General features: G+C 41.8%; 1 protein-coding gene and 3 long non-coding RNA genes across 6 annotated transcripts; 3 read left to right on the top strand and 1 right to left on the bottom strand.

The window, feature by feature from the left end:
• The first annotated feature begins 4,961 nt into the window (after window positions 1-4,961).
• LOC126188573 (E3 SUMO-protein ligase ZBED1-like) lies at window positions 4,962-9,128 on the top strand. The gene is made up of 3 exons (XM_049930175.1): window positions 4,962-5,370; window positions 7,349-8,367; window positions 8,475-9,128. The coding sequence occupies exons 1-3, from the start codon at window positions 4,962-4,964 to the stop codon at window positions 9,126-9,128; spliced, it is 2,082 nt and encodes a 693-aa protein (XP_049786132.1).
• Window positions 9,129-9,254: 126 nt separating this feature from the next.
• Window positions 9,255-9,540, top strand: LOC126187436 (uncharacterized). The gene is made up of 2 exons (XR_007537728.1): window positions 9,255-9,362; window positions 9,469-9,540. It is a non-coding gene; the product is annotated as an uncharacterized LOC126187436 (long non-coding RNA).
• A 117-nt stretch (window positions 9,541-9,657) lies between these two features.
• On the top strand, window positions 9,658-11,461 carry LOC126187938 (uncharacterized). Of its 3 annotated transcripts, none has more exons than XR_007537810.1 (3): window positions 9,658-9,712; window positions 10,324-10,364; window positions 10,615-11,461. It is a non-coding gene; the product is annotated as an uncharacterized LOC126187938 (long non-coding RNA). The 3 variants fall into 3 exon arrangements; XR_007537809.1 differs by lacking the exon at window positions 9,658-9,712 and adding an exon at window positions 9,833-9,887; XR_007537811.1 differs by lacking the exon at window positions 9,658-9,712 and adding an exon at window positions 10,003-10,061.
• Window positions 11,462-13,406: 1,945 nt separating this feature from the next.
• On the bottom strand, window positions 13,407-13,901 carry LOC126188901 (uncharacterized). Its single transcript, XR_007537876.1, has 2 exons — window positions 13,818-13,901; window positions 13,407-13,650 (listed from the first exon to the last, which is right to left on the bottom strand). It is a non-coding gene; the product is annotated as an uncharacterized LOC126188901 (long non-coding RNA).
• Between the last annotated feature and the right edge of the window lie 10,106 nt (window positions 13,902-24,007).

Genomic DNA, 24,007 nt, shown 5'->3' with positions numbered 1-24,007 from the left:
ATATGATCATTCCACTTCAAATCGTTCCGCACGCATACTCCCAGATATTTTACAGAAGTAACTGCTACCAGTGTTTGTTCCGCTATCATATAATCATACAATAAAGGATCCTTCTTTCTATGTATTCGCAATACATTACATTTGTCTATGTTAAGGGTCAGTTGCCACTCCCTGCACCAAGTGCCTATCCGCTGCAGATCTTCCTGCATTTCGCTACAATTTTCTAATGCTGCAACTTCTTTGTATACTACAGCATCATCCGCGAAAAGCCGCATGGAACTTCCGACACTATCTACTAGGTCATTTATAAATATTGTGAAAAGCAATGGTCCCATAACACTCCCCTGTGGCACGCCAGAGGTTACTTTAATGTCTGTAGACGTCTCTCCGTAGGACCAAATTGAGGAGCAAATCTCCAATGGGACATGTCAGTACATGAAATTATAACACAAAAGTAATAACAGATGAAAATAAAATGCTTATGAACATGAAAAAAGTCAATCCATAAGTTTAAGTAAACGCAATCAACAATACAGTAAGAATCAGCTTAATTTTTCAAGGAACTCCTCGACAGAATAGAAGGAGTGACCCACGAGGAAAGTCTTCAGTTTCGATTTGAAAGCGCGTGAATTACTGCTAAGATTGTTGAATTCTAGCGATAGCTTATTGAAAATTGATGCAGCAGTGCACACCTTTCTGCACAAGAGTTAAGAAAGTCCGATGCAAATGCAGGTTTGATTTCTTCCGAGTGTTAACCGAGTGAAAGCTGATTATTCTTGGGAATAAGCAAATACTGTTAACAAGAAATTACAGTAAGGAATATATATAGAGGCCAATGTCAAAATACCCGGATTCATTAACAGGGATCGACAACAGGTTCGTGAGCTTACACCACTTATTGCCCGAACCGCCCGTTTCTGAGCCAAAAATATCCTTTTAGAATGGGAAGAGATACCCCAAAATATAACAACATGCGACATAAGCGAATGCAAATACGCAAAGTAGACTAATTTTCGTGTCGAACGATCACTTACTTCAAATACCGTTCGAATAGTAAAAATGGCAGCATTTAGTCTTCGAGCAAAAACCTGAATGTGGGCTTTCCACGACGGTTTACTGTCTACCTGAACACCTAGAAATTTGAACTGTTCCGTTTCAGTAATCATATGCCCATTCTGTGAAATTGAAAGATCAGTTATTGTTGAAGTGTGTGTTAGAAACTGTAAAAACTGAGTCTTACTGCGATTTTGTGTTACTTTATTTTCTACAAGCCAAGAACTTGTACCATGAACTGCACTATTTGAAACCGAGCCAATGTTGCACACGACCTGCTTTAGTAACAAGCTAGTGTCATCAGCAAACAGAAATATTTTATAGTTACCCATAATACTAGAGAGCATTTATATAAATAAGGAACAGGAGTGGCCCCAACACTGATCCCTGGTGCACCCCCCACTTGACCGTACCGCACTCAGATCCCACACCACAGCCGTTATCTACATTGTGAATAATGGCCTTTTTCTGTCGGTGTCTAATGTAAGAGGTGAACCAGTTGTGAGCTACTCCCCATATTCCGTAATGGGTCAACGTTTGGAGAAATATTTTGTGATCAAGGCAGTCAATCCCCTTAGTTAAATTAAAAAAAAAAAAAATATGCCTAGTATTCTAAACCTTTAACTCATCCAGTACCTCAAAGAGAAAACAGCATTTTCAGTTGTTAAATTACTTCTAAAGCCGAACTGTACATTTGATAACAAATCGTGTGGTATAAAATGAATGGTTCAAATGGCTCTGAGCACTATGGGACTCAACTGCTGAGGTCATTAGTCCCCTAGAACTTAGAACTAGTTAAACCTAACTAACCTAAGGACAGCACAAACATCCATGCCCGAGGCAGGATTCGAACCTGCGACCGTAGCGGTCTTGCGGTTCCAGACTGCAGCGCCTTTAACCGCACGGCCACTTTGGCCGGCTTATAAAATGATCAAGTATCTTTACATACACAGCCTTTTCAATAACCTTAGCAAACCCTGATGGCATAGAAATAGGTTTAAAATTGTCTTCATTATCCTTTCCTCTCTTTTTAAAAGACGGCTTTACTACTGAGTACTTTAATCGTTCAGGAAACTGACCATTCCTAAAGGAAAAATTACAGATATGGCTAAATACAGGGCTAACATGTGCAGCACAGTACTTTAATATTCTGCTAGGCACGCCATCATATCCATGAGAGTCTTAGTCGTTAGTGAATTAATTATTGACTCATTCTCGCCCTTGTTTGTATCATAGAGGAGTACTTCAGACATCAATCTCGGAAAGGAATTTGCCAAGAAAGTTATATGATTCCCTGTAGTAACGAAAGTTTTATTTAATTCACCAGTAATGCTCAGAAAATGAATGTTAAATACTGTGCAATAACTGATTTATCAATAACAAATATTTTTACTACGAACTGACTTTATATCGTTGACCTTGTGCTGGTGACCAGACACTTCCTTCACAACTGACCACATGGTTTTAATTTTATCCTGTGAATTAGCTATTCTATTTGCATACCACATGCTCTTTGCCTTCCTAATAACATTTTAAGCACCTTACAATACTGTTTGTAACAGGCAACTGTAGCTTGACTGTGTCTGCTTCTAACATTTTGATATAATTCCTGCTTTGTTCTATATGATATCCTTATCCCACTAGTCAGCCACCCAGGCTGCCTATTACTGCTAGTACCCCGTTTAGAACGCTCTAATGAAAAGCAACTCTCAAAGAGCATGAGAAATGTGTTAAGGAAAGCTTTATATTTATCATCTATGTTATCGGCACTATAACATCCTGCCACTCTTGTTCCTTGACAAGATTTAAAAAACTCTGTTGCTGTTGGATTAACTTTCCTACATAGTACGTAATTGTATGTGACATTTGTTTGAATACAAAAGCCTTGTGTTAAAATTTGTGCATCATGGTCTGAAAGGCCATTCAACCTTTTACTGAAAGAATGCCCAATGAAGAATGAATAAAAATGTTCCCCTGCACCCTAGTTGGAAAAACACACTGCATCAGATCATATGAATTTAAGATATCTACCAACATCCTTTTTCTTGCTCCATCATACGCAAAATTTATATTGAAGTCACCACATAACTAAGTTTTGGCACTTCCTACAAAGTGAATCAAGAAACCCTCCCTAGCTTGAGCAGAAATGCTCTGAAGTCAGAGTTATGGGACCAGTTAGGGGACCTATAAACAACAATAATTTAAAGTTTAGATTCACTAAATTCAACTGCCGCTGCGCAACATTCAAATATCTGTTCAGTGCAGTGCCGTGATGTCTATGGACTCAAATGGAATACTGCTTTTTACGTACATGGCCACTCCCCCACCACACAAGGAACTCCTCGATGTTATGCTCCTACTCCTCTATCAACTTATTTCTACTACAGATTCTGCATTCCCAGGAGAGGATCTCGCTAGAATACCCACTGTCTTCTTGAACAAATCCCACACCGTAGGCCACTATTCACAAACCTACGACAGATCCCACACTTCTCCTCACGATAAAATTTTACATTTACTGAAAAAAACTATATCTACGTAACCTAATTTGAGTTACACCAGTAGAATTATTTATAAAACTAACAATATCGGTGTTAAATTCTCTGTCTATTAAGAAAGCAAGTACTTGTATTAATATCTAATACCAGTACCAACAACATTTCACAAAATTATTAGCTTATACCAAAAATTCAAGCGGCCACGGGAACACTCAACGCAGTTAAAACACTGAATGAAAATGCTACTGAAATATTTCGCTAGGAACAATAAGAAACGTCAGCTGAAAATTAAAGCACGAAATTTACTAAATGACTTCAACGCACAGAAAAGTAAAAAACACAGCGAGCGAACGTTTCGAAAAGTTTATTAAATCGTTATTTCGCCACAAACAGCACGAAACACCGCTGAAAACTATTAAATTTAATAATGTATAACAGTGCACAAATAACTTTGTCCGTACTTAGCTTTCTACCCGCTACAGCTGTAACTAAACGCCGTAAAATGTAAACACACTACTGAGGCGTTAGGCTTGGACTAACGACGTATGCACACTCACGAATAACAGACCACTCGAGTCAATAACACAGGAAGAAAGAATGAGATTAATGAAAATCCACTAATAAGTTACTTTTACAGCAAATATTAACACAAACAAACTTTAAAATAAGTAACTGAAGTCTAAAACTTTATAAAATATTGACAAGCAATTTCAACAGCAGTCCAGCTGACGTGACTCAGTAGTGGTGGGCAGGAAATCGCGTATCTGTTAGAAATCACAGTGACTGAGAAGTCGCAGATATCACAGTAGCAACTTTACAGAATCTAACTGCGATTTCAGTCACAGTTAGCAGTAGCAAGTAGAATTTCACATTCAAAGACGTGAGCCATCTATTGATCGAATTTAGCACTGCTTTCTGCGATTTCAGTGACAAGTCGCAACTAAGAGTCGCAAGTAGCAACTAAAAAGCGCGGTTAACAGTGGCATCTTTTGGCCAAAGTTCGTACTACGTCCATCTTTGCGGTACGCTATGGAGTCCAACTGCGATTTCCGTGACAAGTCGCAACTAAGAGTCGCAAGTAGCAACTAAAAAGCGCGGTTAACAGTGGCATCTGTTGGTCAAAGTTCGTACTACGTCCATCTGTGCGATACGGCATCGAGTCTAACTGCGATTTCCGTGACAAGTCGCAACTAAGAGTCGCAAGTAGCAACTAAAAAGCGCGGTTAACAGTGCCATCTGTTGGTCAAAGATCGTACTACGTCCATCTGTGCGATACGGCATCGAGTCTAACTGCGATTTCCGTGACAAGTCGCAACTAAGAGTCACAAGTAGCAACTAAAAAGCGCAGCTAACATTCTTTGTCGAGTGCCATCTGTTGATCACTTTCGTACTTCGTTATAAGGACATGAGATGAGATCGATGTATGGTCGAAGAATTGAACCACGGCCTATGTTATTGGCGGCTGATTCGATCCCATTCGTTAGGTCTACGTCACTGGGATTACCCCAACTAATTGAATTTCAACTGTTGAAAATTCCCAGAGTGGGGACAGTATTTCCTGATTTTCTTCCATTTCGTCTCTGGTCGTTCAAGGGTTTACTTCTTGTTTCTGCCAAGATGAAACGATCACGGAGGAGCGAATTGTGGAATCATTTCACTATTCTGGATGAAGAGTATGCAAAATGTCGTTTATGCGGCAAAAAGTTGTCGTACAGAACCAGCACGACGAACTTGAAGAAACATATCGAAAGGTCGCATGTAATGGTGAACTTTGCGACAAATTCTTCAAGATCCGTCGACCCTGTGTTGCCAGAGCCAGGTATGTTGCAACAACTGAGTGTTTTATGGGATGATTAATTGTTTTTTGTCTGCACTCTTTTTAAAACAGCGCTGTTAATACCAAGAAAACAACATGCTTGGCTGGGTGATATTTTAAGTAGATCATTTAGAAAATTTACTCTTGGGGCTAGGATTGTACTTTCAATTTTCTACCCGTGGTATATGCGTTTGTAAGTGTAATAATCCCCATCGAGCTTAACTGAAATTTGAACGAGATATTCTCGCCGTCCGTGGCACTTGAAATGTGCGCCATTGTGTTGTGCTGATAGCAATAGCCAATAAGAGTTCGACATAAACGCCCGAGGCAGCCGTTACCAACATGCGCGCACAACGTTTACACAGGGAAACACTTATAATTTCTTCAAACACGACCATATCCTGTGGAAATTGCGCAATTGTTCCTCAAATAGTTAAATGATATTAACTGTCCGAATTATAGTGAACATTTCAGCTTCTATAAGTATAAAATTCGAGTTGAAAATATACAGCGTAGTGTAACAGGCTGCAAAGCAACCCGCGAGCCCGCTCTATTTAAACTAGAACGTGGATGTTCACTTCCCTGAAATTTATGTTCAGACAGTAATTAGAAATAAGTTTCCACTTTTTTTGTTGCTGTATAGTGTAACTCAAGGCTGCGATTTGATTTTGATTGTACCAAATTAACATCGAGTGAAGTGCGATGTAATTTAAAATCTGAATGGTGTATTGTATTTCACGTGGCTCTTAATTACTGTTCTATAAGATTTCAAACTTGAAGTGGCGCGAGGAAAGGTTTACATTGCACGTATAATTAATAGAACAGAACAGAATCTTTATTTGCATATCGGTATGTTATACATACAATTGGCGTCGTCAATAATTGAATACATAAAAGCAAAATATAATTATGCAAGTATTTATATGCAGGACAAATATACATATGCCAAAATAATGGTAATAATAAAATAATCATAATTACAGTGGTACTACACAGTGTTAACATAACAGCAGTAGTAATAGTTAATTACATTTGTCACATATTAAATAAAAGTATCTATATAATTATGTGTTATCTTATGTAGAAAAAAAGTGTGAATGCTTATACATTACTGTCGCACACCTATAGTCATACTTCATTATGTAGTTACCACCTGGTTACTGCTAGTGCATATTTCCTGTCTATCACTGTTTAGAAACTCATCAGTTGAGAAGTATAGCATACATTTGAACCACACTTCTATGGGATGCTTCAAACCATTCATTAATAGATTGCTTTCTGTTCTTATGATTTAATGTCAGTCTTGAGCATGAAGATCTAGATTACTGTTATTTTGGATGTTATGGGCATGGAGTTGGGATCTTAAATTAAAATTCTTAATGTAAGTACACATACAGGGCAGAGTCATTATCTTGAATTCTTTAAAGCGTTTTTTTGCAGCTTTGTCTTGGTGGTGGATGCAATATACATCTGCTTTCTTCCACCACTTCAAGATGGTACTTGAATTCACTGAGTTACCCCAAAACAGTATTCCATACAGCAATCGTGAATGGAAAAAAGAAAAATATGCAGAAATTAATAAATGTTTACTAATAATGCATCTCATGTTGTGTAGTAGGAAGAGAGTACTAGCAAGTTTGCCACACAGATGATTTATATGCTTATCTCATGTAAGTTTTTGATGTAAATGCAATTCCAGTAATTTAACACATTTTGTGTCTTGTTTAAATGTCTTTAGGGTGAAGTAAACTACCTCCATTTTTATTTTATGTATTGATAATTGATTGGCCCTGCACCAGTCACTGCTCATTTCACTTACAACTTTGTAGTATTCTAAAATATATTTCTGATTTTCTCCATCAGTGATGAGTGTCATGTCATCAGCATACAGTACTTGGAAAGTAAATTGTACTCTAAATGTATATCCTGCCTCTGTTGCTGACACAATCTGTATGCTGATGTTCAGCTTATTGTTTTATAGGTGAAGCCTCTCTTGCAGTGGAGTTGCCAGAAGAAGGCACCACAGCCAGCAGCACACAGGGGGAAGCAGTTCCCTCCACATCACAGCATCAGACAGCCATCACAGAATACGTTCCCAAAAGGATGGGACAGATTCAAAAGAAGAAGGTGGATAGCAAATTAATGGGTCTGTTCACAAAAGAATATCAACCTTTCTCTATTGTAAATGACTCAGGATTTCGTAGTTTTGTACATGCACTGAATCCCGCTTATGAAATACCGAGTAGAAGGACTGTAACAAATGTAATGTTGCCAGCAGCATATGCAGAAGCAAATGAGAAAGTACAACAAAAGCTGCAAGGCATAAAGACAATCTGTCTAACAACAGATTGCTGGACATCAGCTTCTAATGAAAGTTACATGGCTGTGACTGGACATTTCATAAATGAACAATTCAGATTACAGTCTGTACTGCTGGAATGCAGTCATTTCAGTGGTGCCCATACCAGCTCAAATTTGTCGACAGCTTTGATTAAAATTACGGACAAATTTAGTCTTGGTGGCAAAATTTTAATGGTGGTCACGGACAATGCACCAAATATAAAAAATGCTATTTCCACCATTCTCAAGTGGAAACATTTTGGTTGTTATGCTCACACTCTTAATTTAGTTGTGCAGGATGCACTTAAAAATGTTCAGGAAGTTCACCAGAAAGTCAAGACAATTGTAGGTTTTTTTAAAAGGAGCAGCAGTGCAACAGAGCGGCTCTTAACATGTCAACAGAACAGTGGCAAAGGAAACATCAAGAAATTGATCCAGGACTTGCCCACAAGGTGGAATTCAACCCTGTTCATGTTGGAACGTATTGTCGAATTGTCAGAGGCAGTGAAAATTACAGTTGCCCTTTGCAACAGGCCCACAGATCTTCCGTCACTGTCAAATGATGAGTGGGAAATCTGCTCCGAACTCTGTTCGATTTTGAAACCGTTTGAGCAGGTTTCGAGGCAGCTCAGTGCAGAGGAGTACCCAACTGGTAGCTTGGTAAGTTAATATTTTACTTTATTTGGCTCATGTAAGTTCAATGTCATTTTATCGTATACTTTCCTTATATGTTGTGTGGTTGTTAGCATATTTGTCTCAATTTTCAGGTTATAGTCCTGACACGTGGACTTCTGGCAGTATGTGACGAAATAGCCAAAATGCAGTTACATGAACTTTCAATGAAAGTTGTTGAGGCATTAAAAGAAGGGCTTACAAACCGGTTTTTGAATCTTGAGCAGAGCAAGTCCATTGCCCTTGCTACTCTGCTGGATCCACGTTTCAAGTTGCTGGCATTTCAGAACCAGGCAGCAGCAGACAACACAAAGAAACAATTAATTAATATTGTTGCCCAGAAACTGGAAAAATGTAGGCCAGTAGGTATTCAGCCTTCACAATCTGTTGAGCCAAATAATTTGGCAACTGAGTCCTTATCTGTGTGGGGCATATTTGATAAGTTAGTGAAACATGCACAGCCACAGGGCACAGTACAGTCATGTGCTATCGTAGAGGTTCAAAGGTACATTGACAGCTCAGTCATCAGTAGAAATGAGGATCCTCTGGCATGGTGGAGACAAAATCAATACATATACCCAACCATTGCAAAAGTAGTGAAAGAGAGGTTTAATGTTGTAGCAACTTCTGTGCCTTGTGAGAGGGTCTTCTCAAAAACTGGACATTTAATAAATGACAGAAGAACCCACCTCAAGCCATCGAATATAGAAAAACTAATATTTCTTAATGCCAATGGTACCTGTGATTAGTGCTGGTAAGTGATACATCATTAGAACACAGTACATTGTTAAACTACTCATAATCAGAATAGTTGTATATAAACAAGAATACTTATCATCTTCAATATGTTTCTTACATGCATACACTGTCTTGCAGAAAATTCTGGACCCGTGTGAGGTTTGCTTCCATGGAGGTAACTAGGCACTTTCAACACAAGCGAACAAGACCACACAACTGTATGATGCCTATCAATATTACAACATGTGAGTGTGTGTGTCCAGTATGTAGATGAAACATTTTATTCTTCTAATGCATATGTTTTCATGGAAAAAAAAACTGTGAATTAATTTGTATTTTGATCACATGCAGGTAACTGGGCACTTTCAACACAAGTGAACAAGACCACACAACTGTATGATGCCTAGCAAAATGTAAAATGTGAGTATTTGTGTCCAATAAGTGTAGTAAACCTTTTACTCTTCTCGAGCACATGTTGTCATGTAGAAAATTGTGAACTCATTTGTATTTTTATTATATGCAGGTAACTGGGCACCTTCAAACACAAGCAAACAAGACCACACAACTGTATGATGCCTAGCAAAATGTAAAATATGTGAGTATTTGTGTCCAATACGTGTAGGAAACCTTTTACTCTTCTCGAGCACATGTTGTCATGTAGAAAATTGTGAACTCATTTGTATTTTTATTATATGCAGGTAACTGGGCACCTTCAAACACAAGCAAACAAGACCACACAACTGTATGATGCCTAGCAAAATGTAAAATATGTGAGTATTTGTGTCCAATATGTGTAGGAAACCTTTTACTCTTCTCGAGCACATGTTGTCATGTAGAAAATTGTGAACTCATTTGTATTTTTATTATATGCAGGTAACTGGGCACTTTCAACACTAGCAAACAAGACCACACAACTGTATGATGCCTAGCAAAATGTAAAATATGTGAGTATTTTGGTGTTTCATAATTCATGCTAAGAATAATTTTGCCGGAATAAGTTATTTAGGATGTATAGTATATAACTAGGAACATGAATGAAATGAAATGTTTGGGCTCTGATTCACTTTGTAACTGTGCAAAGTTGAGTGTTATAATGTATTGCACTAAGATAATAGCATAATCCTTACACTATAAAGGATCACAAACAAGTCATTCGTCATACACTGTGGGCTTACTAAAATTTATTTTTTTTTCCTTTTGTTGCAGATACCTTTCACTTACTGCAAGTATTTCACTTTGGCATAAATGTGAGTTAAATCTCTAGCATCAAAAGATAGGTAACACAGACCATTGATATCACTTCCAAGACTGTGTTTTCTTTGTCATATTAGTTTCTGTTTGTTGAAAAACACAGATTTAGTTTTGTTGATATATGCACGGTAATGAACAATTTAATGAGGCAGAGACCACATATTTTTAACCAGAATTTCATCATCATCCACTACTATATTTAAATCTTATAGATCGTCAACTATTTGTTCATTCGTTTGTCCTCAGAAAGGTGACAGAGGAACAGGTCATACTGGGAGCAGTAGGTCTGTGACTTGGATGGAGCACAGTTACTGATTTGATGCCATTAAGGCACAAAGCTTTGTAATGATTAAAATGGTGAGTGAATGTAAATACTGGAAGTGTTATTTCTTTATACTAAAACCTGCTACTTTAAGTTATGTTTCAGAAATATCTTGAGCACCTCGACTTGAAAAATAACAGGAATACCATCTAGAATATTACAAGTGAGGACAGTCAGTCAATGATAATCCATGAACTTAGGCTGAAGGAAAAAAATTCTATATATGTAATAAAAGTTGATTGTAATGTGTGATGTTGTAGACATACAATAATCTGTTTTGTGCTATCTTTTACATAATGAATTTGGTGACAACATGTGGATCAAAACTGGAATGAGCAAAGAATACCAACCAAATTTAAGACCCAAAAACCAGAAAGAGCCACGACCAGCGGTGGAACACACGCAAGTTTGAAAAATTTGTTCTAAATGCACACTAATAGTGATTTTTTTTCTTTTTGTTGTTGTTGATTGTAGATGTACATATATGTTCCTGTCTCCTGCTAAAAATGAACCATCCCAACTAGCAAATTTTACTTTGTTATTTAGAACTTTTTTAATTGCATTAATTAAGAGCCACCTGCACTTTGAGAGGACTAAAACTGTTGAGATTTTATTATTCATTCAATAACAAGATTAATATGTGGGGTATGTGAAATGTGTGTACATGTTTGTTTTGCTCATACTTGTACAAATGTTTCATGTAACCTGACGAGGCGAACCCAAGATTCAAGAAGAAGAAGAGGAGGAGGAGGAGGAAGAAGAAGAGGAGGAGGAGGAAGAAGAGGAGGAGGAGGAAGAAGAAGAGGAGGAGGAGGAGAAGGAAGAAGAGGAGGAGGAGGAAGAAGAGGATCCCTCAAGACTGCAACATAAAATATTTAATATGTAGCACAACAACCGTACACAGTTGATAACGTCCTTCTGGGGTTTTGAGGAGCTGGTTTTCCTTCAGACCATGGGCAAATGCCAGGACGTATAAGTTTCCAGCTCAGAAAATGCTCATTTTTATGAATTTGTCAGTAAAATGCTGTAGATAACTACCAAAAGAAAAATGCTTCCTGTAACACAGATCTTTTATTAAAAATGTGTCCTAACAACACAAGTTGTAACTTTTTTAAATATTTGCAGTCTGTGTAACTTGAAAAACTGAATTATGTAGAAGAAACAGCTTGTCTACATAACAATGTAACTGTATTTACACCAACATTATATAATTTAATATTTACTGACAATGCCATATGTAAAACCATAGATAAATAAAATCTATTTGAATTTAAATAGAAATACAGTAGCTGCCACCACATATTTGACATTTCCTGAACCTGTTCAGTAAATTATAAGTGTGCATTTTACCTGGTAGGAAATAGCTCTTATCCCTTGCAATAGCCAGTCAGATGGCATTAGATATGTGCTGAAGGTCACAAGGTTACTGCTCACTGTACTCACTAGCATTTCCCGAGACCACTTGCTAATGCACTGTTAAGTCTCTTACAAAGCTAAAAATGTAAAGAATTTAATGAAGTTTGTTCCTGCAGTTGCAGGTAAGTTCACCAGGTGAGAATGTACCTTTCCAGCACCCAGTGTCTTTCTTTGAACCAAATTAAGAGCAAGGGCTGCAGACAAGTTTAAAATTTGGATAGCAAGTTTAACATTTCATCTTTCTAATAGACATGGGTAAACAGTCCCATTTCAATGTGAAAGATCTGAATATCTGTTTTATGCATATGTTATTCCCTGAATGTAGCTGTAGTGTCACCATCTTAAACACCAAACTGCTGTGAATTGTTCAACTTGCTTGCTCCAATCCAGCCACTTATTACATAGGGCCTATACATTTTAAACTTAGGCACTGGAAAAGGAATTGCAACTGAGACTTCATACTGGCATCACAATCTAGGTGTTCGCCCTTAAAATTTATCTCGGCAGGATTACTGAAGTATTACTTGGTCTTTATGTTAACTACACTATTTTTAAGAAGAAGTCCAATAATATCATACTCAAAGTTATTGGCAACTTACTTTGCATATTTAAAAAAAAAATCTGCCTCAGTGGTTTTAACGCTTGTAATATGCCTCAGCTTGGGATTGTGTGTGCATACTGTATGACGACACGCACTTTCAGCACCAGTAATGGTTGGCCAAACAGCTGTAACTGAATGTATTAAATCAATAAGCAGCAGCATTGCCCATTTCTCCTGAAAATATCATTTAGAGACAAGTAACCTAAAAAATGTGTTTGATTCTGCTTCCAATATGACAATTATGGTAAATACTCCACCTGCCTACAGGAATTTGCAATGTTAACACAGCAGAACTCTGACATCTGTATAAGTGTAATGAAACAAAGACAATTGTATTGAATCATATGAGTGCCTCGCTTTTGTTCCGACAGTGTTCAAAACTATGGAGGAAAATTTTACACCTGGCGTTCTACATGGCAACTGCACACAAGAACTTTTTGCTGACACTACAAGCACCTTCATAAGTAAACTTTTCCTGGTTTACCTTCAGGTACTGCACTTAAATGATTCCTGATTTAAGATCTGTACTTCCCACTTTCATAATGGGCTCAAAATGCATACTCTAGACCTTGGGCTATATTCCAGGTCAGTGTCACACCAAGCTTCTGGGGAAAGGGGGATGGGGGGCGGCGGCATGTCACACTCTCCAAGTCTTTACCAGTAATTAAATGGTGGAAAATATTTGGGTATAGGACTGCTTAACACGTGGAAAATATTTTATTTATTCACTCACTGTATTTAACATTTATCATTCCTTTAAAATCGCATAAGAACTTCAAATTAAACACAGTTCAATCACTCATTATGCACACTTATTTCATAATTATGGCACTTTTAAACTGCAAATCCTCTAAGAGCTGTCTTGAATATTCACGATTCTCTCCCAAGAGCCTTGAAGTGGATAGATACGTACAGAAACCAGTAATCGGGGTTGGAACTGCGTCTGCAAAATTAAAAGGATTATTAAACATTTTTGCTGTCACTAATTACAAGCAATGTAATTGACAGAGTAGTACTGCTGTCATGAAAGCCATTCAATGGGGGACGTTTCACATTTGCAAGAACGATCTCATTTAAGTAATTAAGTTCATCGAAATCTTAGAAACTAACCTCTCGCCTGACGAAGACAGTCTAAAGACACAGTGGCTGTTGACGATAATATTTCGAATTATCGCTTTACTGAGTGACTGAAATGTTGTTCGGGTACCTGTGAACATAACAATACATTAGAGTTCTTTTTCTAAACACGAACTATTACGGTACTGTTTGGCTACTAACATATTAATTACACTATTAATATTTTCACAATTGTTTCTTTAATACAAAAGTAAAGCCAACGGAAGAACAATTGTAAAACACACTTACTAATGTCAGTTTTGTTGAGATGCAATTCTCTGTGTGGACACATGTAACTTTTTCATTCGGAGATAAGTCGCAGAAATCGCAGAAGTCGCAGAAATCGCAGAAGTAGCAGAAGTAGCAGAAGTCGCAGAAATCGCAGAAGTAGCAGAAATCGCAGAAGTAGCAGAAGTCGCAGAAATCGCAGAAGTAGCAGAAGCCGCAGAAATCGCAGAAGTAGCAGAAGTAGCAGTGGTAGGGTGCGGAGGGATATAAGAGCTGGATTCCTTAACTGCGATTCTTAACTGCGACAAATCACAGTTAAGAATAACAGATACTGAAAAGTAGCATTCACAGAAATCACTGACATCGAAAAATCGCAGTTTAGCCCATCACTATGACTCAGTGTTAAAATGACGCGGTTTACTTATGGGTGGCCGAGGAAAACATTCCAGACACACCGCCGCTGTCCGCCCCCGGTAGCTGCGTAGTTAGCGCGACAGAATGTTAATCGTAAGGGCGCGGGTTCGATTCCCGGCTGGGTTGGAGATTTTCTCCGCTCAGGGACTGGGTGTTGTGTTGCCCAAATCATCATCATTTCATCCCCATCAACGCGCAAGTCGCCGAAGTGGCGTAAAATCGAAAGACTTGCACCCGGCGAACGGTCTACCCGACGGGAGGCCATAGTCATACGACATTTATTTACACTGCCACTCAGAACTAACACAAAAAGGCCTCTGGTGTTGGAATAAAGGTCGTGAACAAAACCACGTCTTTTCCTGGGGCGTTGACTTGCACACATTTCGCGGTCCGAAACGATAGTTTGCAATGCAATGAGCCACAGGAAGACGTTCCTGACAGTCTTTGACACTGCAGACGCCCTCGGACACTGTGGGCTGTAGGCCCACTGAAAGTAATCTGAACCCTTTGGAACCACTGGGGCTCGTTCAAAACTATTCGAGGAAATTTTAACGTGATCCGAAGCTGCAAAAGCTACACTCCTGGAAATTGAAATAAGAACACCGTGAATTCATTGTCCCAGGAAGGGGAAACTTTATTGACACATTCCTGGGGTCAGATACATCACATGATCACACTGACAGAGCCACAGGCACATAGACACAGGCAACAGAGCATGCACAATGTCGGCACTAGTACAGTGTATATCCACCTTTCGCAGCAATGCAGGCTGCTATTCTCCCATGGAGACGATCGTAGAGATGCTGGATGTAGTCCTGTGGAACGGCTTGCCATGCCATTTCCACCTGGCGCCTCAGTTGGACCAGCGTTCGTGCTGGACGTGCAGACCGCGTGAGATGACGCTTCATCCAGTCGCAAACATGCTCAATGGGGGACAGATCCGGAGATCTTGCTGGCCAGGGTAGTTGACTTACACCTTCTAGAGCACGTTGGGTGGCACGGGATGCATGCGGACGTGCATTGTCCTGTTGGGACAGCAAGTTCCCTTGCCGGTCTAGGAATGGTAGAACGATGGGTTCGATGACGTTTTGGATGTACCGTGCACTATTCAGTGTCCCCTCGACGATCACCAGTGGTGTACGGCCAGTGTAGGAGATCGCTCCCCACACCATGATGCCGGGTGTTGGCCCTGTGTGCCTCGGTCGTATGCAGTCCTGATTGTGGCACTCACCTGCACGGCGCCAAACACGCATACGACCATCATTGGCACCAAGGCAGAAGCGACTCTCATCGCTGAAGACGACACGTCTCCATTCGTCCCTCCATTCACGCCTGTCGCGACACCACTGGAGGCGGGCTGCACGATGTTGGGGCGTGAGCGGAAGACGGCCTAACGGTGTGCGGGACCGTAGCCCAGCTTCATGGAGACGGTTGCGAATGGTCCTCGCCGATACCCCAGGAGCAACAGTGTCCCTAATTTGCTGGGAAGTGGCGGTGCGGTCCCCTACGGCACTGCGTAGGATCCTACGGTCTTGGCGTGCATCCGTGCGTCGCTGCGGTCCGGTCCCAGGTCGACGGGCACGTGCACCTTCCGCCGACCACTGGCGACAACATCGATGTACTGTGGAGACCTCACGCCCCACGTGTTGAGCAATTCGGCGGTACGTCCACCCGGCCTTCCGCATGCCCACTATACGCCCTCGCTCAAAGTCCGTCAACTGCACATACGGTTCACGTCCACGCTGTCGCGGCATGCTACCAGTGTTAAAGACTGCGATGGAGCTCCGTATGCCACGGCAAACTGGCTGACACTGACGGCGGCGGTGCACAAATGCTGCGCAGCTAGCGCCATTCGACGGCCAACACCGCGGTTCCTGGTGTGTCCGCTGTGCCGTGCGTGTGATCATTGCTTGTACAGCCCTCTCGCAGTGTCCGGAGCAAGTATGGTGGGTCTGACACACCGGTATCAATGTGTTCTTTTTTCCATTTCCAGGAGTGTATTTACAAATGTGTTCCGACCTCCTGTGGCGTGACCATGGGAGAGTACAACAGTAACACGTGCATGGATAAAACGGCAGAGGGTCCCTCTAAGGCACCCCCAGTGCGGCAACAGCCTCAGTGCCATCCACGCAAATTCGTTGAGCACGTTACAAATGCATTTGTCAGAAACTTCGACACCATTTCAGCCTGGCGCTGCTCTAGCTCCAGAAGGTAGGAAAACCCCACCTAAAGAGTGTCTAAGGGGTTGCCTAACTCTCGGGCAGAATTTTGGTGAAATTTTATGTCCGTGCAACACAAAAATAACCCACCTAAGAGCTCGCTTGAACTACTGAGCTGTGGCCTTTTTCACATGTGTCGACACCTTCCCGTTTGGAGCGTAGCCGAGATTAAAGGTGACTTCGCGGGTGACCACAGTTTTGCAGCATTACAGAGGGTGGTTGTACGCACTTTCTAGCCACTTTTCAAACTTCTGCAGCCCAATGAGACACAATTACTGGTTTTAAAAAATGATCTCTTACTTCTCTTGCGTAGTTTATTAATATGGTAACTACGTCAGTGAAACCATATTTCAATGTGCAAACCCATCAGTGTCGATCAAAAAAATAACTATCACAGCCTACAATTCGCAGCTTTCCTCCTCAATCTGAGACACGTTCTTCTCCTCCTACATCAGCTAGCGAAGTGGTCGCTGTTGCCATCCAAGACAGTATTCCTCTGCGACAAGAAACGCTGTACACACTGGTCAATCAAGAGCCTTCATTTCCTGCAGTAAACTACCTTGTTATCATTCCGCCATACGATTTTCGAAGTTAAATGAAAGTAACTGCGGTGACCACAGAGTTCAACGTGTGAAAAGTACAGTATGTCTCTCTTCCATCGTCTTTTATCAATTTCATTCATCACGTTGCCTTTGGTCGTTGTCTCTTTCCCAAAGGGACTCCGGGGGCCGCTGTGACCGAGCGGTTTTAGGCGCTTCAGTCCGGAACCGCGCGGCTGCTACGGTCGCAGGTTCGAATCCTGCCTCAGGCATGGATGTGTGTGATGTCCTCAGGTTAGTTAGGTTTAAGTAGTTCTAAGTCTAGGGGATTGATGACCTCAGATGTTAAGTCCCATAGTGCTTAGAGCCATTTCAACCATTTTTCAAAGGGACTCCGTTCAGGTCTCCAGGTTCTATTTTTTCCCGCACCTGCTTGTTATCCCTGCATTCCAGCAAGCTTCACACCATTACGGTACTGTACCACCACAAATACGAAATCGGGTGCTGGTCTTACCCCGCCTACCAACAAACGGCTCTAGCTTGCTCTGTTGGGGCGGTGGTTCGCGTCCTGACACAACCAATTTTTTTTCTTAACATTCACGTTTTTATTAGGTTCCGATACTTTATTATTAGTTTAATACAAGTGTAGACTATAATATTTGATGTTATGTAAATACAAGTTCACCTTCTTTTGGGGGGTGACTTTGTTCGATTGGCTTAATCTAAAGGACAGCTTGCGCTACTTGTTTAAAGATATTTTACTCCTTCTTCTTTTACGCTTCGTAATTCACATGTTGCAAAGATTCTGCTGCTGGGTAGGAACATTGATCAAGTAAGACTGACCTTGGAGTTTTACTAAAATGTGGGAATCATGAAATAACGTTTATCTTATGCGGAGAAGTATTCCAAATTTGTAACGCACTGTATGTAACGGAACTTTTATAAGCCTGTGTCCTTACTGATTGGACATGGTACTTTCCTTTTCGTGGACGATGGAAGAAATGTGCGTTTTAATAGGGCTAACGTGGGAATTACGCGCACCCTTTGAGTAAACAGTGTGATTTACGAACTAGAAACATCCCTCAACTGTCGCTGGAGTGCGTTGCGATCGCGTATACCACGTCGGGGCCCACGTACCGTATGCACAAGTGGCATCGTTCCTGAGCATTCAGCAGCACGTTGAACTCGGTACGCTCAACGTTAACGTTCGACAGCACGGTCCGTGTGCCGACGGCTTTACCAGCACAACACAAACGGCTGCGTGTGGAGTGGTGCTGCGCCGAGGAAGCATTGACTACTGATGAACGGCGTCGCATCGTCTTCACCATCGACTCGCTGTTCTGCACTAGCCCTGATGATCGTCGGTGGGTATAGCGTCAACCACTACCCAGGTCCAGCAGATGTCCAATTCTTCCAATGTCTTGGAGAACCACAACGTGTTACGCCTGTCGTTATGACCGAGTAGCCATAAGGTATGACCTCAGGTCGTGGCTGGTAGTGAATGAGGGAATTCTGACCGTGCAACGATACGTCACGGACCTCCTGCTCGTTATATGTTACTTCTCACACGACTGCATGGTGACGCCATTTTTCAACAGCACAGTGCTCGTCCACGCACGTAACACGTACCTCTATGAACTGTCTGCGTGATGAGGAGCTCCAGCGGCCAGCAGGATCCCCAATCTGTCCCCTAGAGTGCAAGTGACGGATCAGCTCGGGTTTCACCTCCGTCCTAGTGGCAGTGTCCAGGATATCAAGGACAAATTACAACAGTTCCGGCCCATCTTGCCTCACGAAAGAATACAATGTCCTACCAAATCAGCGCATGCGTTTAGGTCAGAAGGGGTGCAACGCCATACTGACAAATGTTTTCATACTTACAAGTTCTTCGTTAATTTAACTCCATGTTGTTATCAGTGAATAAAATCACATACACCCAAGGCCTTGAAATTTCATTTCGTTTTTTCCTACCCTTCTAGATGATTCATTTTTTCGTCACACAGTGTAAAACACTTTTATGAATAAAAGCAACATACCTATAATTAAGGTTTTCCAGATGTTCGTATTCTGTCACTCTTCAAATAAAAAAAAAAATGGTTCAAATGGCTCTGAGCACTATGGGACTTAACAGCTGTGATCATCAGTCCCCTAGAACTTAGAACTACTTAAACCTAACTAACCTAAGGACATCACACACATCCATGCCCGAGGCAGGATTCGAACCTGCAACCGTAGCAGTCGCGCCTCTTCAAATAATTTTGCACATTTCGTTTGTTACTTTGAAAGAAAAGAGTTCCGAGTAACAAACGCTTTCATTTCTTTTTCATTTTCAAGCGGTCTGTGATAAAATGAAGAATGAATTAGAAATAATATGGCGGTGCAAGAGCGTCGTATTCGCCGACGAGCGACGTCAGCGGTGTTGAGTCTTTATTTCTTATCACTAACCTTTTTATGGAACGCACTATAGAAGTGGAGGAGAATACCACGTTACGTTAAATGTGGAATGAACACTAAGAACCAGTTTACAACTGGATGATTGCTAGATTCACAAACAGATAATAAAAATTAGTCTGTAGACAAATAGTTATGAGACATGTAATGTTAATTACTGCTGTGACTTTTATTAATAAATATGATATTAGACGCATTTCTATCTCACTTCTTTCTCGCCAATCTATATGCTCATCGTTTAACATCGACGTTAATAACATCAACGTTCTGGAGTCGATTGGTATAGGCCGTTGATGTTTAGACGTAGATAATGAAATCGAAATCGGCGGCGATGTTTAGCCAACATCGCATATTCTTAATTGGCACATGCAGTGGAAGGGTACGAGTACATCGAAAACCACAAGAGGCAACGCATTATTCTTGACAAAGGGACATTGCCCAAGATGATGGTGGATGTATTCTCATGTGAGGAGTGTTTACGTGCAATGAAATGGACGCCTGATACATGCGCCATTGTCGGTCACTGCCAAACGGTACAGGAAAACCACAAGAGACAACGCATTAGTCTTTCACACTTGTGATCTGCCTGGACCTTCAGCAAGACGATGCAATATCCCATTACTCCCATATCATCTCATAATAATATAGACCATTCTCCTATTCTCCATGGGTTCTCTGACATCAATCATAAAGATGACACCCCAGACGCCATTGAGTGCCTTGGATCCAACTCCAACCAGACTCCATGTGTCATGCACTGCAGTTGAGTCATGCATCAAGGTGGCTCCCATAACAGTTTCGATGTCTCGAAGGGTCTGTGTTACGACACTTCGCCTCATCATCTTGTGAGTGTCAGTGTTACGTGGTACTAGCTAGGTACCCCTAACACAATTGCTAGTGATTATGCAACGTGCATGGGTATAAGAGTTAATATTTCTATTGGTGACTGAAGACAGTGTTCTGAACAACATTACGACACTATTTACATCGTTTGTAGACTAATAATTGTAACCATTACAAATCCTATTTTTTAGGTTGGTTAATAACTTCTAGTATATGTGGGGAAGAACAAGCACTTAATGCTGATTTTCCCATTGACGGCAGGTCAGATGCTGAAGTGTGGACACGTGAACACAAAACGGTTAGTCTATAAAGACAGGGGTACTCCACTTAGATGTGCAGTAAGACCTTGCAGAAAATATCAAATCATGAAGTTTCTAACGTATTTGTGGGAAGACTGTTCGACACAGGAAAAGACAACCAACACATTGATGTGTGTACACATGAGGTCTATTCTAAAGATTTCAGAAATTCGTAATTTTGCGCCAATGATGTGTTGGAGCTTATACGGTTGGCATCCCCTGCATACGCCTGTATTTAATGTGTAACTGCCGGAAGTTTCACTGTTGTATGTCTATTAGCTATTACTCAGTGCAGTGTTGAGTAGAATTTTGTCTCACACATTTTGCGAATTTCGAGACGGCACACTCAGAGGAGCAACGCGTCTACATTAAATTTTGCGTGAAGCTCAAGAAAACCTTTACAGAGGCACACCAAATGATGCATCAAGCCTACGATGATGAGTGCGTAAACTGTACTCGGTGTTACGAATGGTTCACACGATTTAAAAATGGCCAGACAGAAGGTAAAAATGACCCTCGTTCAGAACGCCCTTCGACATCTAACGACGACGCTTATGTGAGGAACGTCAATGAAACTGTGCGTGCCAATCGAAGACTGACTTTCCGGGACGTTGCACAAGAATGTAACATTTCAGTTGGATCATGTCATGAAATGCTGGTACAGCATCTTGGAATACATCGTGTTGCCGCCAAGTTCGCCCCACGGCTCATAAGACTAGATCAAAGAGACCTTCGCCTCGCAATCTGTGAAGAGATATTGGATCCCGCAAATGAGAACGAGATGCTCCTTAAGAGAATCATAAATGGTGATGAGACGTGGTTCTACGATTTTGATGTTCAATGTTCAATCTTCACAATGGTCGGGAAAGTCTTCCACGACCTAAAAAAGCTCGTCAGGTCAGGTCAAATGTCAAAGCCATGCTGATAGTTTTCTTTGACTTTGAACGTTCATCATGAATTCGCGCCACAGGCACAAACTGTTTATCGATGGTACTATCAGGACGTGTTACGACGCCTGCGAGAAAATATGAGAAGGAAACGACCTGAAATGTGGCGAGACAATTCATGGCTCTTGCATCACAATAACGTACCCGCACATTCATCCCTGTTAGTGCGTGACTGTTGCACAAAGCACCAAATCTCTGTGCTGCCTCATCCTCCGTATTCTCCAGACCTGGGCCCTGCGGATTATTTTTTCCAAAGTTTAAAACATCCTTCAAAGGACTAAGATTTCCAACGACAGACGAGATAAACGAAAATTCGTAGACGGCGCTTCACGCGTTTCAGCAGAAGGCGTGCCAAGTCTGGTTCCGGAAGTGGAAAAAGGGATGGGAGCAGTGTATCAGTTGTCGAGGAGAGCATTACCAAGGAAGCGTAGAAAAGTTTTGTGGACAGAGTTCCGAAATTTTTTGAGCAGACCTCTTATTAAGGAACCACATATACAAATATCTGCATTTGCACCCTTTACACCCTGTACTATCTCCTTCCACTCGATAATCCGTCCAAAAGACTTGTGTGACACACAATAGTTATTGCTTTGGCCTTTTCAATGTAATCAGTAAGACGAATACCTTTAACATCTCAGAAGTCACTGGCCATCACCTTCAGCCGGTTTTAGTTAACACGCTCAAGTGCTGCCATCCATTACTTCCATTGTTGTCCAGATTTTGTCGAAAGTAATGGAGCCATATCTATTTCACAGCAACAAATCGACGCATAAAATCGATAGAATTCTTTTGAGACCTTGTGAAATCATGTAGAGAAATCCGTAGTTGTATTTCCTTTTGATGACGATTCAAAAATATAATCCGACCTAAAGCAAAGCTTAATATCAATTATTTCTCGTTATAACAGGTAGATTGTCTGACTTTTGATTACTCTTTGTTGCAGCTAGTTAAACTAATTAAACATACACTCCTGGAAATTGAAATAAGAACACCGTGAATTCATTGTCCCAGGAAGGGGAAACTTTATTGACACATTCCTGGGGTCAGATACATCATATGATCACACTGACAGAACCACAGGCACATAGACACAGGCAACAGAGCATGCACAATGTCGGCACTAGTACAGTGTATATCCACCTTTCGCAGCAATGCAGGCTGCTATTCTCCCATGGAGACGATCGTAGAGATGCTGGATGTAGTCCTGTGGAACGGCTTGCCATGCCATTTCCACCTGGCGCCTCAGTTGTACCAGCGTTCGTGCTGGACGTGCAGACCGCGTGAGACGACGCTTCATCCAGTCCCAAACATGCTCAATGGGGGACAGATCCGGAGATCTTGCTGGCCAGGGTAGTTGACTTACACCTTCTAGAGCACGTTGGGTGGCACGGATACATGCGGACGTGCATTGTCCTGTTGGAACAGCAAGTTCCCTTGCCGGTCCAGGAATGGTAGAACGATGGGTTCGATGACGGTTTGGATGTACCGTGCACTATTCAGTGTCCCCTCGACGATCACCAGTGGTGTACGGCCAGTGTAGGAGATCGCTCCCCACACCATGATGCCGGGTGTTGGCCCTGTGTGCCTCGGTCGTATGCAGTCCTGATTGTGGCGCTCACCTGCACGGCGCCAAACACGCATACGACCATAATTGGCACCAAGGCAGAAGCGACTCTCATCGCTGAAGACGACACGTCTCCATTCGTCCCTCCATTCACGCCTGTCGCGACACCACTGGAGGCGGGCTGCACGATGTTGGGGCGTGAGCGGAAGACGGCCTAACGGTGTGCGGGACCGTAGCCCAGCTTCATGGAGACGGTTGCGAATGGTCCTCGCCGATACCCCAGGAGCAACAGTGTCCCTAATTTGCTGGGAAGTGGCGGTGCGGTCCCCTACGGCACTGCGTAGGATCCTACGGTCTTGGCGTGCATCCGTGCGTCGCTGCGGTCCGGTCCCAGGTCGACGGGCACGTGCACCTTCCGCCGACCACTGGCGACAACATCGATGTACTGTGGAGACCTCACGCCCCACGTGTTGAGCAATTCGGCGGTACGTCCACCCGGCCTCCCGCCTCAACTGCACATACGGTTCAGGTCCACGCTGTCGCGGCATGCTACCAGTGTTAAAGACTGCGATGGAGCTCCGTATGCCACGGCAAACTGGCTGACACTGACGGCGGCGGTGCACAAATGCTGCGCAGCTAGCGCCATTCGACGGCCAACACCGCGGTTCCTGGTGTGTCCG

Source organism: Schistocerca cancellata, chromosome 5, assembly GCF_023864275.1.
Source record: "Schistocerca cancellata isolate TAMUIC-IGC-003103 chromosome 5, iqSchCanc2.1, whole genome shotgun sequence".
Taxonomy (NCBI): Eukaryota; Metazoa; Arthropoda; class Insecta; order Orthoptera; family Acrididae; genus Schistocerca; species Schistocerca cancellata.
This window is presented reverse-complemented; position numbering and strand designations above follow the sequence as displayed.

Excerpts from the sequence above, each read along its gene's own strand:
- LOC126188573 (XM_049930175.1), top strand. The coding sequence starts at position 4,962 with ATGAGATCGATGTATGGTCGAAGAATTGAACCACGGCCTATGTTATTG. Across the intron at positions 5,371-7,348 it reads CCCTGTGTTGCCAGAGCCAG|GTGAAGCCTCTCTTGCAGTG; the intron begins GTATGTTGCAAC and ends ATTGTTTTATAG. Across the intron at positions 8,368-8,474 it reads AGTACCCAACTGGTAGCTTG|GTTATAGTCCTGACACGTGG; the intron begins GTAAGTTAATAT and ends CTCAATTTTCAG.